Source organism: Amaranthus tricolor, chromosome 11 (genome assembly GCF_026212465.1).
Source record: "Amaranthus tricolor cultivar Red isolate AtriRed21 chromosome 11, ASM2621246v1, whole genome shotgun sequence".
Taxonomy (NCBI): domain Eukaryota; kingdom Viridiplantae; phylum Streptophyta; class Magnoliopsida; order Caryophyllales; family Amaranthaceae; genus Amaranthus; species Amaranthus tricolor.
In genome coordinates, this window is record NC_080057.1 from 19,559,432 (window position 1) to 19,572,227 (window position 12,796).

Consider the following 12,796-nt stretch of genomic DNA (forward strand, 5'->3'; position numbering starts at 1 on the left):
TTCAACAAATATCAAGATGAATTGAAGTAATTAAAGTTAATGATAATATTTTCGAGTTTATCTTTTATTATATAATATTTAGCCAACAATAAAAAAGTGTTTTTTTTTCAGAATCATGCATTGACCTAGCTACTGTGTAGGCTTCCCCCCCTCCCCCCAGCAGAATTCTTCAGCCTTACACCTGAAACAAAAGATAATAATTTTTTATGTTATTGCCACTTGAAAGAAAACTAAGACTACCCATACCAATATCAAAGCGTTTAAAACATACTTCATACAATAATTCTCAAATACAAGTATAAACTAGTTCAAAACACAATAATCATAGAAGTAATATCATAAAATATGTTAAGTTAATTGTTTTGACTTACATAACTAGATGTAAATAATAATACTATGAAGTTGTTGCATGTACAAATTTAATCCATTGAGCAGTACTAGGAATCCCATTATTCACAAGAAAAAGCATGTAATACCCAGAAGGTGCAACATTTGCTGAAGGTGGTGCTTCCACAATTGCACTTACCCACCCATCATCATCTTGTACTAATTTCTTCCTTTTCAGCTTCAACAACCTTTGATTCATTGCCACTGAATGTGTTGTAAATGGTGGTGCATATGCATTAAATTGTACCTCATTTTCCAACCTCCTTTTAACCCAAAATCTCACTTTAAATTCATCCCCATACCTTACACTCATACTATCTCCATCATTTTTGTAATCTTTTCTAATCGAATTTTTCTTAAACCGCCTTTTATGGCTCGAACCTTGGCTCTGTATATGATGATTACTACTTCTATTTGCCTTATGAGGAGTCGGTTTAAGCTTAGTCAAATGGTGATGGGTTTTATCTCCTTTTGCCTTATGAGAAGTCGATTTAGGCTTATTTACATGGTGATGGTTTTTATTTCCATTAACCTTATGGGTGTTATTTCTAGGCATATTTACTATACTATGATGTGTTCCATTGTTATGAATTGTAGTATGTTTCTTAGTGAAATTATCAATTGGCTTTAACTTTTCTTGGAACTCATTGTTAATAAGTACAGATATGTTACTAGGCCTTATAGGGTTAAACCTATGATCAGTATATTGAGGAGCAAATGTTTGTAACCTTAATTCAGTTGGGTACTTTACATCATTGTACACATATCTTTTATTTGGGTTACTTCCACCGATAAGAACCTTCCCATTTGGTAAAAGTATAGCTGATGAATGATACATCCTAGGTATATTTGTTTCCTTTAGGACTGAAAATCTTTCCCCTATCAGATTCTTCGGCTTGTACAAAAACGGCTTATTTGCAGGACTATCCGCATTGTTCCACCCTCCAGCTCCTCGCTTCGCACCATTGATGATGAGTATATGTCCTGTAGGAAGTATTACCTGTTGGAAAAATGACACGCATGTAATGCCACATCGAACAATAATTAGAAAGAGGTTGACTAGCTAATATATAACTTTGATGTGCTACTTTTCCTACTACCAACTGGTTTTCGAATGGAATTTCATCAGGTTTATGTGCAATCAACTCTGTTTATGTATGTGTCTTGTGTACAAGCACAAATTTATCATGGTATCAGAGCCGATAGTTTCAGAATAACTAGAAAAAAAAATATCGGTCTTCCATAAAAAATAATGTACAGGTTTGAAAAGAATGACGTTCTCGCTCAATTAAAAAATGAGTTCACATGTGAGGGGGTTGTTGGAAAAATAACTCACATGTGATCCTACATCGAACAATTAAATTAAGTTTAACTAACATATAAGCTTGATGGACTACTTTTTCTATTACCAATTGATTTTAGGAAAAAAGTCCATCGGTCGGGTTTGTCTCTTTTCTTATATGGGTCTTGTGTACAAGTCCAAATTTATCATTACCATGTCCGATAAAAGTCGAGCATGGGGCATTGCTTCCATGTTCCAAACATGACTATTTCCTGTAATCACCATTCTTCCACAAGTTTTTAATCCTTCTAAGAACCTTTCTTTAAGAGCTGCACTAAAAGCTCCCTCACTTGCACCCCCACATACCATAACCTCAACCTTTTGAAACCCATTTTGATGATCCAATGGTAAAATAACAGAAGACCCGGAACTTGGGTAGTTCCTGGATCCACCACCCGGGATCCTTGGATAGGTCTTAACAACTTGGTTAAGCCTGTAGTCGAAGAGAATCGAATCCCGATTAGCAAAAATAAAAAGATGCCCATTAGATGATAAATGAAGAAAAGGGTAAAGATTATTTCCTCCTTCAGATTTATTATAAGTTTGGTGCAAAAATGGAAGAGTATAAGCAACTTCATTAGGTGATCTTTTAGGAACAAATTCATAAGACCATACTTTTTTACCACCCACTATTATGACACGTTCATTTTCACCCGGAAGTAAATGGTTAGAAGCATACCATCTACTTTTAGTAAGTCTAATTTTAGCTAATCTCCAATCACACATTCTATTATCACAAGGCTGAAAGTACCGGATCTTCTTATACCCATTTGCATACCCTCCCGTTTGCAATAGGGTCCCGTTTCGAAGAAATGAACCCGAAGAGCAAAACGGGTCTGCCTCAATTCTTAATGGCCTTAACTCATCAGTATCAATATGATACTCAACTGAATGAGCAAAACATTTGGAGTCTTTTATGTCATTAGGGTGGTTCACATGACAATCTCCACCGTGGGCCCGGTGTTTAAGTAGGTAAGCAGAGGGTCCAGAACCGGTTTGGTCGAAAATAAGGACAGTGTTCTTATGGGTTAAGGCCATATGCATGGCTACTACACCAACATTTTCCCTTATAAGTTCCCATTCTCCATCTTTTCCTATAATATTGGAAGTTTGGGAACTAATAATAATACAAAAGGAAAATGTGAAAAGTAATATTGTAGCAAAATAAGGGTTATGACCCATGATTTAGGGAATAATTGAGTGAATAAAGAAACATATATTAAGGACTACTTAAGGAGTGAAGTGGGAATAGAAAGTGAGATTTATACAAGTATTTATATAGTTAGAAAACAATGCCTTATTATTGGGGATATGTGTTGCAATGGTCTTTTAATGGGAAGATATATTACTTCTGTTTTGCTAAAATTTATGCAATGCCTAATACATGATCATATTTTGATTAACTAATCCTTTATGATTGGGTGGGTATTGAAATTTGGGTTAATTTAAAAGGAATGACATTTTTGTAGCATTTAAAGTAGGTAGCAAATATGTTGTGATCAAACTAAGCTTGGTAAACTTGTGCTAGTACATAAAACTTGTACTTCATTTCATTACATACAAACTAGAGGTGTTTATGGCTGGTTTAAACGAGTAGCGGACCTGACATGCTTATAAAAATTTGTTGCAGACTTGAATTTTCAAAATCCCACTCGCCAAATCTAATATTTTTGATACTACCTGCCTTTTTCTTAACGGACAGGACCAACAAATAAATGGATATGGTCAATATAAAAAATTTAATTACAATCTTAAAAATAATATAAATTAAAGCATTGTTCAAAATACTCCAAACACAAAAAAAATCTTCAATAGACAAGACATTTGACGATGCAGTAGGAATACATAAGGAAATGAAGCTAAAATTCTAAATGTCCAAGTTGTTGGATTATCAAAGTAATAATACTATAGATTAGAGATTAGGCTCTTGGAGTATTGTAATTTGTATTTTCTCATATAATTTTAAAATGAAAAAGTTAGAAAATTCGTATATTATAACATAAGCGGCGTGTGGGTTTATTCGCAAGTATTATTTTAAAATAATTATAACTAAAAATCAGTTACAATTAGTAAAAGTTAGTTTCAATTACTAAAAATCAGTTTTAATTAGTAAAATCAGTTTTAATCAGCAAAAATCAGTTACAAATAGTAAAAATCAATTTTGATCAATAAAAATTATTTTTAATCAGTAAAAATCAGGTGCACTAAACATAAACTAAATTAAACAAAAGTCCAAACTAATTCAAGTAGAGTTTAGATTGCTAGTATATACACTACTAACCCTACAAACCCAAAAGAATCACTTATTTGATAATGATGATGGTGATGATGGTGATATTCCCTCATTAAATGAAACCTTAGTATCACTAATTGAGCATAAATAATAATAATAATAATAATAATAATAATAATAATAATAATAATAATAATCCTTGCGTTAAACGAATCAACTAAAATCTTAACTATATTAAAAGTTTTAATTCATATATTTAAAAATAAATTATAGATTAAATGTAACAATAAATCGTTAAAAAAATGTGTGAAAATAATTTTAAAAAATTCAATTGATAATAATAATCCTTGCATTAAACGAATCATTTAAAATCTTAACTATATTAAAAGTTTTAATTCATATATTTAAAATAAAATATAGATTAAATGTAACAATAAATCGTTAAAAAAATGTGTGAATAATTTTTAAAAATTCAATTGAGACAAAGTCATCAAATCAGAACAGTAATAATAATTCTAAAATCAAGGTTTTAATTATTTTTTTTTTACAATTCCCTCCATTTTCACGATTCTCCTCCATCTCTACTCCACCCGAAAATTTTGGTCCCTCCATTTTCAGTTAACTCCTCCATCTCAACGCTTCTCCTCTCATCTTCGGTCAATGTCTTGAACAAAGGAAGAACGGTTTCTTTCTCAAACTGGTATTTCTCTATTTCTTACTTCTTTTATTAAAAAAGTTAGGGTTTATGTCGAAATTTGTTGGTTCTTTTCTACTTTGCTAATTAGTTTGGTTTTTCTTTGAGATTGATTGGCATTGTTGTTTTCCCTTGAAACTCTTGTTTATGTCTAATTTTGTTTTTCTTTTATATCTCATGCTGAAGGAACTTAAGTATTTCAATGGTTTAAATTGAACATTTTCTTTTGCTGTTTTTCCCTGAAACAGAAGCAGATGTAATAATGTACAAATATAGAGAATGTTGTTGGTTTTTTGTTGCTATACGTTGCTATTAAAGTCTGTTTCAAGGGGGTTTTTTTCTGTTATAAAATGCAAGAGTATACAATCAATAATGGAGAAAAGAAACTAGAAGAAGAAATCTTTATTATTCATTGAACACACTACAACTGGAAACAATGCTCCTACATATATATAGGAAGCAGAAAAAGAAAGAAAAGAAAAGATTCTAAACCTAACACCCTAACTAATCAACACATAATGAGATCAGTAGGACACGTGCACACTTGTATGCTTGGTCTTGAATAGGTAGACATCAGCAGTAGGACACGTGAAAAAACTCAATCAGAGCACTAACATCAGCTGCATATAAAAACCTTTGTTGCACATCAACTACAGGAGACTATCACAATCATCAGCTCCTGTGCTCTTCATCTATAGTATCATCACCGACAGTGTCCTTTGTTGGTGATGCTTTTGTGTTTTATTGTTTTTTTGTCTCATTTGGTTGGTCTCTTCATTAATTCATGTTCACTTGGAAGTCTTATCCTCTTTGTGAAGTATCTTAAATATGTCATACTTTGTATTTGATGTGCTTCTATATGTTTTAAAATATTTATGGACAAGGATTTGTAACTACCTTAGTAAGAAACTCTAGATTAAGAGAGGATGCCACCTTCAACAAGCTATTCTAGGTATAAGTTGTGCTTTGTGTAGTTAGATAAGTAGGGCAAGGGAAGAGAAGGCTACTTGAGAATCAAACATAGGACTTTGTTTAAAGACCTGAAGAAACGGATACTTACTTCTGCTGAGATCTTAAAGTTTCCTTTTGTGGCGACAACTTTTTCTTGTAACAATGTCATGGACAGTCAATTCACTAGAAAAGGAAACCTTTGCATCTTTATGAACTCAAAATTTTGGGTTTTGTGAAGGTTAATGTTGATGGTGTCATAGGTGGAAGTATTGCTTCTTTTATGTGTTTTATTGGATTTGTATGATGGTAATACCATTGCAATAATTTGGGTTCCCCCATTTTAGCTGATTACAAAACGGATGTAGAAAGTTTCTTACCTTGTTGGGACTTGGGTCTAATATAGAAAATAGAGGGGAAGGGATGCCATATAAGATTGAGATTTTCATCGTCTTAGATGATACAATTACGTCCATCCCAATGTTCAATCAGATGCTATATAGCTTGATAATTACACTTACCCTTTTGTTCTCAACTCATGTGCTGCTATCTGGTATCTTAATTATGGTTTTGGAGTTCATGGTCGTATTGTTCTGGGTTTTGTTCAATCATTGAAAATTTTAATGCTTTGATCGATATGTGTGGGAAATGTGGGAAATTAGGTTGTGCACGTAAGGTGTTCGATGAAATGCCTCAAAGAGATGTTGCGTCTTATATTGCTCTTCTTGGAGCATATGCTAGAATTGGGGAGGATATGACCGATGCTCGGATGGTTTTTGATAGTATGCCTATCAGAAATTTGATTTCATGGAATGCTATGATTGTGGGTTATGCAAATTGTGGTGATATAGATTCCACTCAATTGATTTTGGATATGATGAATGATAAGAATGTGGTTTCTTGGACGACAATGCTAGTTGGGTATACTAGAAATAGGTTGATGGATAAAGCGAGGATTATTTTTGAGGCTACCCCTGAGAAGACTTTAGTTTGTTGGACTGTTATGATTAGTGCGTATGCTCAAAATGGAGTACCAAATGAAGCATTGAAATACTTTTATGGTATGCAAAGAGCACTTGTTAGGCCTGGTCCTTATGCTATGACTGCTGTAATGTCTGCGATAGCGCAATTAGGTTGTCCTGATTTGGCCAATTGGATCACGACTTTAGTTGATCAGGAAGGTATTGAGCGGAATGAGAGAGTACTAACTTCCTTAGTTGATATGCATGGTAAATGCGGTAACATTGAAAAAGCATCAGTTGTTTGAGAAGATTCCTCGTCCGGATGTGTACCCTTATAGTGCATTGATAACTGGCCTCGCTTCACATGGACATGGCCTCAAAGCACTTGAGATCTCTATTAAAATGTTATTGAAAAATGTTGAACCTGATTACATAACGTTTTTTGGCGTTTTGAATGCGTGTAGCCATGCTGGACTTGTTGAAGAAGGTTTAGCATATTGGGAAAGCATGATAAATGAATACAAGATTCAGTTAGATGCAGATCATTATGCTTGCGTAATTGATATGCTTGGACGTGCTGGGAGATTGGAACAAGCATATAAAATGCTTCAGAGTATGCCAATGGGTCCACGTGCGGGAGCTCTAGGTGCCTTACTTGCCGCCTGTCGAACTTATAACAATGTTAGAATCGCAAAATCTGTCGCTCAGGAATTGTTTGTATTAGAGCCTCAAAATACTGGGAACTATGTACTTCTTTCTGGTATATACGCTGCATGAGAGGAATGGGATGATGCAGCAAGGATTCGTAAATCTATGACCGAAAAAATCGCAGCCAAAGAACCTGGTTATAGTTGGATCTAACTAATACGGAAGAGATAGTGTAGGCCCATAGACAGAGTATTGGATAAATGAGCAGAAAAAACTCTGCTGTTGGCGAACAACATGCAAACATGGTCCGTTGTTTTCATGTCCTGACCCCAAGTACGCGGGCATGGGACTTTGTTTGACTATGCAGAAGTTTGCTTTTGAGTTGCAATGAGCAGCAGAGCAGGTCTATTACTAAGTGTCACTGCGCAACTGACAATCTAGTTCATGTTTTGGAGACGAATCATAAAAGGTCTGTATATTGAGCTGGGTGTGTAGTAACACATATGACACTTATATGTATAAATTGATTGCAGGGGTTCGGCCATGTTTGATGCCAACTTCAAGAGGTAGCAGATCCTAGGATGAAATGTTAAGAATATACATATTTTTAAAGAACCGAGTGAGATCACAGACGATCCAGATAGAAAGAGGTAAAAGGAACATGAAATAATTGAGTCTTTGGGTTTGCATTGCATCGGATGGGGATAAGGGGTGACAGAGCAGTGAGATCCATGTAAAAGATAATTAAGGATGATATATACTTCAGTGTAGCGGATCCTATTCGTTCTAGGTTTCAATGTGGTTGCTATTATTGATTGCTCTTTATCGATTTAAGACACTGTATTACACAGTAACCTGTGCACAGAAAAAGTGTTCCTAGATTGGTATTACTTTCTAGAACAAGTGAAACAACACAAAAACCTCTCAAAGTTAATGTCATGTAGTTTATTTGGTTATATACAGAATGTAGAGTGCAAGAGAGTGTACTATATACTATGTGGATCTTTGCAAAATGTAGAGCGGGAGAGATTGCTAAGTGTCTATGAGCCGTGGTACGTTTCTCTCTGATTCAGAATATATATATATATATATATATATATATATATATATATATATATATATATATATATATATATATATATATATATATTATTTAATAAAGTAATATATTCATCATCCAAAATATTCTATTCTTCCTAATTTTCGTGAACATTCCATCAAAATTATTATTTAATAAAATAATATACTCATTGTCTAAATAATTTTATTTTTCTTAATTTCCGTGAACATTCTATCAAATTTATTATTTGATAAAATAATATATTGAAGGTCAAAAAGATTCATTTTTCTTAATTTTCATGAATATTTTTCGTCAAAACTTTATTAAAAACGGAGGGAGTAGAATTTACGGAATATACACCTTCAGTGATTTGCCTCCTTGAAGGATAAAACCCATGTTTCCCAATATGAAGGTTGAAAAGTGGAATATGAATGTGACATAGTACATTTTTTTCCCTGCATACAAATGTTTGGAATTAGTATTTCTACCTTTAAAAAGAGTTTAAGATCAAGATCAAAGTCTAGGACTTAGAGGGAAACTAACCAAACAAATAACCCATGACGTCTCTATATCTGATGAATCTCTAGCCTTGAATGATATGAAAATCTCCTAATAGCCAGCTTGAATAGCCACTAAACCACCCAACAAGAACCAAGCTGATAACACCCCATACCCAACCTAGAGGCACCAACATAAGATTTGAAAAGCTCAATATCCATCCACAGTTAAAGCTCGTTACGAGCAGCAAACTAACTTGCTGCCATGAATCTGCATATTTTACATAGTAAAGCAATTCTGTATTAGTTTTAAAAACTCTGTTTTTCTCAATCTATGCATCCAAACCGAACTTTAGATAATAAAATCTCGTTTCCCCTGTTGTTGGAAACTCTGAGCAGTTGGTCCTCTTAGGACGAAGTATAACCTAAGACTAGGGAATAATCTCATAGAGTAAAAATGCGGTAACAGTCGCGAACACGGTAATGGAATGGTTGATGCGGTAATGGGAGTGATGCGGTTATCATATCGCCTAAATATCGGTCGAAATCATAAGATATCCCTTGATGCGGCCCAAAACGCGGATTTTTTATGCCTTGGGAAATACCGGTTCGTTTAGTTTGAAAATCTTTACAACGATGCGATACGATGCGGCCTTGTTTTTACTAGCATAAATGGCAGGCGGGTATAATTTAGCGGTTTTTGCACCGTACCCAAGGGCAGGTATGGTTATGACTTTGGTGGTAGTGGCTGGGTATAGGTATGAAAAGTCCAACCCGCCATGGGTAGGGATAGGTGGTGGATATGAGGTCTTACCTGCCTCATATCCACCCGCCCCGCCCCGCCCATATCCACCGGCACTAATCTGAGAGTATACACTTTGCACTAGTGTAACTTGTTACTCCCACAAACTTATGGCTATTTTAGTGTAACTTGTTACAAATATGATAGACAAACTGTTAATAAATTCTGATAGTACACTTTGCACTAATCTGATGGATACATGTGATTATTATGGATGCAACAAAAGATTGAAACTTACCGTTGCCAATAGTGTGAGCTGAAATTGTTATGTCAGTCATGATTTGGTCATCCTTTACTGAGCCTGATTCTAAGCTCAAAACTTGTGGTTGACTAAACACATCTTGTTTCTCCATAGATATTTTTTTCAGGATGATTTTTGCGTTGCCAGTTCAGCTTCTTTATAGGGAAAGTATGTAAAAGTTCCACATGCATTAGTTAATCAACAAATTAGAAATATGTTTGACCTTGGTCAAACTTGATTTTGAGTTTTTGCCCAAAGTTTTGATTTTGTTATCCAATATTTCCACTCTATAAGGAATTTTTTCGTAACTTCTAGTATAGCGTTTATGTAGCATCGGTATGTGTTTTATGTGAAGTTGCACATGACGTTTGCTAACAATGGTTAATCGGAAACAACCTCTTTGTTTTATCTTTAATAAGGGTAAGATTGCGTACTTTCAACCCTTTCAAACCTGGTGATGGGACTGTAGGAACCACTTAATGGCATTAAAGTATGGAGTTGACAATGTAATCAGTTTTCCATTTCAACTTACAAGAGAAAATTAGTTCTCATCCACTAAAACAAGAAATATGCTAACATTGTCGATAATGCTTCCTTGAGTAAGAACCACAAATGTCAGAGGTTTTCGTTGTGCTACTAGATCAGTAGAATCGCTAACATTTAATTTTTAATGAATACAACAACAATAATGATATAGCCTTAATCCTAAATAAATGAGGTCTGATACATGAACTAATATATCACTTTCAATGGTCATCCACATAGATTTTTTTTCTTCATTCTTTCTGATTTTCTACCATTTGAATTTGTAAGTCTAGATCCTTTATTTCCTTTTCCAGTCCGGTCCTCCCAGTCATTTTTGGTCTTTTTTAGTCTCTCAAGCTCCAACTTTCTATTTTTCGTATGGTTTGCTAATACCTCGTCTTTTCATATGCCCACTCATCGATCAAAATATTCACATTTCTGCTACTCCCACCTTTCTACTACCATGCATTCTAAAAGCCCAACATTTTGATCTATTTAGTAGCGTGGGTCTAATGGTTGTTCAATAAAATTAAACCTTTACCTTTAAGTGCATATATCGATCACATAATATTTTGGTAGCCGCTCTTTATTTTCGTCACTCATACTTAATTCTATGGGTCACATCTTGTTAAATGTCTTCACTACTCTGAAATATGGACTTAAGGTATTTAAAGCATTCAGTTGAAGCAATTTCTTTCTCTTCTAGATTTATAAAGTCTCTCATTATCTCGTTTGTGCTAAAATTACACTCCATGTACACTATCTTGCTCCATCTTTATTTAAAATCTCGTAACTCTAACTTTTGCCTCAATTGTTCTAACTTAGCTTTTACCCCCTTCTTGATCTCATCAACCAAAATAATATCAATAATGTCATCGCCTAACTACATGCACCAAGGCAATTTTTTTGTATCGATTGAGTTATCTCATTTAGAGGCTTAGAGTTAAGTCCTAATAAAGACCATATAATTGAAAAATACTTGCCCCTCAACATATCCTAACATTCATCATTTCTTCTCAAATCTCAATACATATCTTACACACTATATTAATGTATCAAGTTCCGTATTGTATTTGTGTATCACACGGTTGTTGTACTTTGTTGTTCTTTTCTTGTCATTTAGATTATTTTTCCTTACCCCATGGAAAGAAGCTCGGACTGCATGTTAGATGGGTATTGGTTCTGACAATGAAATAAGCAAAGGCGGCTAATCTAATGTACAAAACAAGTTCATTTCATATTATATTTTATCTGCTACACCGTAAAGATTTTTAAATTTTCCAAATTGATATAACCCGCACTTTCACAGTTGAAATAAAATTTTAGGCTGTTTCCACAAATGTTTTGTAATTTTTACACCATATTTGACGGTACAACAATTACATCACTGAATGGTGGTCGTAATTGCAATAGTTATCAACTTACCGTATTTTTGCACGAGAGATTGTCTTTGTGTCTTAGAGTTTTACGTCGTTAATATATTACATTTCATTCTAATTCGATGAACTAACCAATTTTTTTTTTTGTTATATCCTAAATGATAACAGGAGTTTAAAGTATATAATATATCCTGGAGTTTTAATTATCAGTTTAAGCTTTTGGTGGAGTTGATTACTTAACAAGATTTAGGAGTCAACATGATATGAGGTCACGGGTTCGATCTCAACTGCCTCTTATTTAAAGTGGAATCATCATAGTGCACTTCTAGCTCAAAGATTTCTCGTGTGAAAAAGCGTATTAAAGTATGAGGAAGTCTTAGTAAATAATGGTAATTTATGAAGTTAACAAATCACCCTTAAGTGGTAGAATTTGATAGGGTGAAAGTTTTTGTGATTTTAATTTACTTTTTTGGTTTTGTTTATTTTATTATTATCAACCATGATAGATTAAGCATTATCCTCGACATAATGAAAGCTATAGAAAAGGTCAATATTGAACTCCTAATCATAACGTTGTTGAGTTTTGTGTCGATTTACAAAGATTATGTATCTTTGATTTAGTCCCTTCGTACTTTTCCAGATTCAAATTTGTTGCAACCTTAGAAATATTGCAACAGCAAGATTTTGTTCGATTCATGTTAATGCAAAGATTATTAATATTAAATTTTTATAATTTTTTATTATATATAATTAAAAATATTAAGAATTGAATAATTAGTATGTTGGAATACGTGAAAAGTTAAATGCCGTAAGAAATAAAATAAACTTTTGGGAATTTTCATGTGATGATCTTAAATTTTAGTTTTTTACGCGTGCTAAACAAATGTTTTTTTTTTTTTGAATTTGCATTGTGATCTCAAGCTTTTGACTTTTCTATTTGGTAGGACAAATGTTAAGGTTTTTGTTAAATTTACATTATTATTGCCCATTATAACGACTTTTTCATAAAAACAAACGTCGCGATCACCTTTAGGAAACAAAATGTGTTTAATTAAGGTAGATAGTGAGTTGAATTAGA

At 33.5% G+C, this 12,796-nt stretch overlaps 2 protein-coding genes and 1 pseudogene across 3 annotated transcripts; 1 reads left to right on the top strand and 2 right to left on the bottom strand.

Annotated features, from left to right (window-relative positions):
* Positions 1 to 365: 365 nt before the first annotated feature.
* On the bottom strand, positions 366 to 2,948 carry LOC130827213 (aldehyde oxidase GLOX-like). The gene is made up of 2 exons (XM_057692866.1): positions 1,883 to 2,948; positions 366 to 1,387 (listed from the first exon to the last, which is right to left on the bottom strand). Exons 1-2 carry the CDS (start codon positions 2,909 to 2,911, stop codon positions 395 to 397), a joined length of 2,022 nt encoding a protein of 673 aa, XP_057548849.1. The 5' UTR covers positions 2,912 to 2,948; the 3' UTR covers positions 366 to 394.
* Positions 2,949 to 5,907: 2,959 nt separating this feature from the next.
* LOC130826639 (putative pentatricopeptide repeat-containing protein At5g37570) lies at positions 5,908 to 12,555 on the top strand (annotated as a pseudogene).
* On the bottom strand, positions 8,391 to 10,025 carry LOC130827300 (proline transporter 1-like). Of its 2 annotated transcripts, XM_057692972.1 has the most exons (3): positions 9,812 to 10,025; positions 8,818 to 9,042; positions 8,391 to 8,729 (listed from the first exon to the last, which is right to left on the bottom strand). In XM_057692972.1, exons 1-2 carry the CDS (start codon positions 9,924 to 9,926, stop codon positions 8,858 to 8,860), a joined length of 300 nt encoding a protein of 99 aa, XP_057548955.1. In that variant the 5' UTR covers positions 9,927 to 10,025; the 3' UTR covers positions 8,391 to 8,729; positions 8,818 to 8,857. The 2 variants fall into 2 exon arrangements, with proteins under 2 accessions (XP_057548955.1, XP_057548956.1); XM_057692973.1 differs by lacking the exon at positions 8,391 to 8,729 and having other exon boundaries at positions 8,817 to 9,042.
* Positions 12,556 to 12,796: the final 241 nt, after the last annotated feature.

Coding starts and splice junctions, on each gene's coding strand:
- LOC130827213 (XM_057692866.1), bottom strand. CDS start 2,911: ATGGGTCATAACCCTTATTTTGCTACAATATTACTTTTCACATTTTCC. Junction 1,388..1,882: donor CTCGACTTTTATCGGACATG/GTAATGATAAAT, acceptor TTTTTCCAACAG/GTAATACTTCCTACAGGACA.
- LOC130827300 (XM_057692972.1), bottom strand. CDS start 9,926: ATGGAGAAACAAGATGTGTTTAGTCAACCACAAGTTTTGAGCTTAGAA. Junction 9,043..9,811: donor AGCTCACACTATTGGCAACG/GTAAGTTTCAAT, acceptor TAAAATATGCAG/ATTCATGGCAGCAAGTTAGT.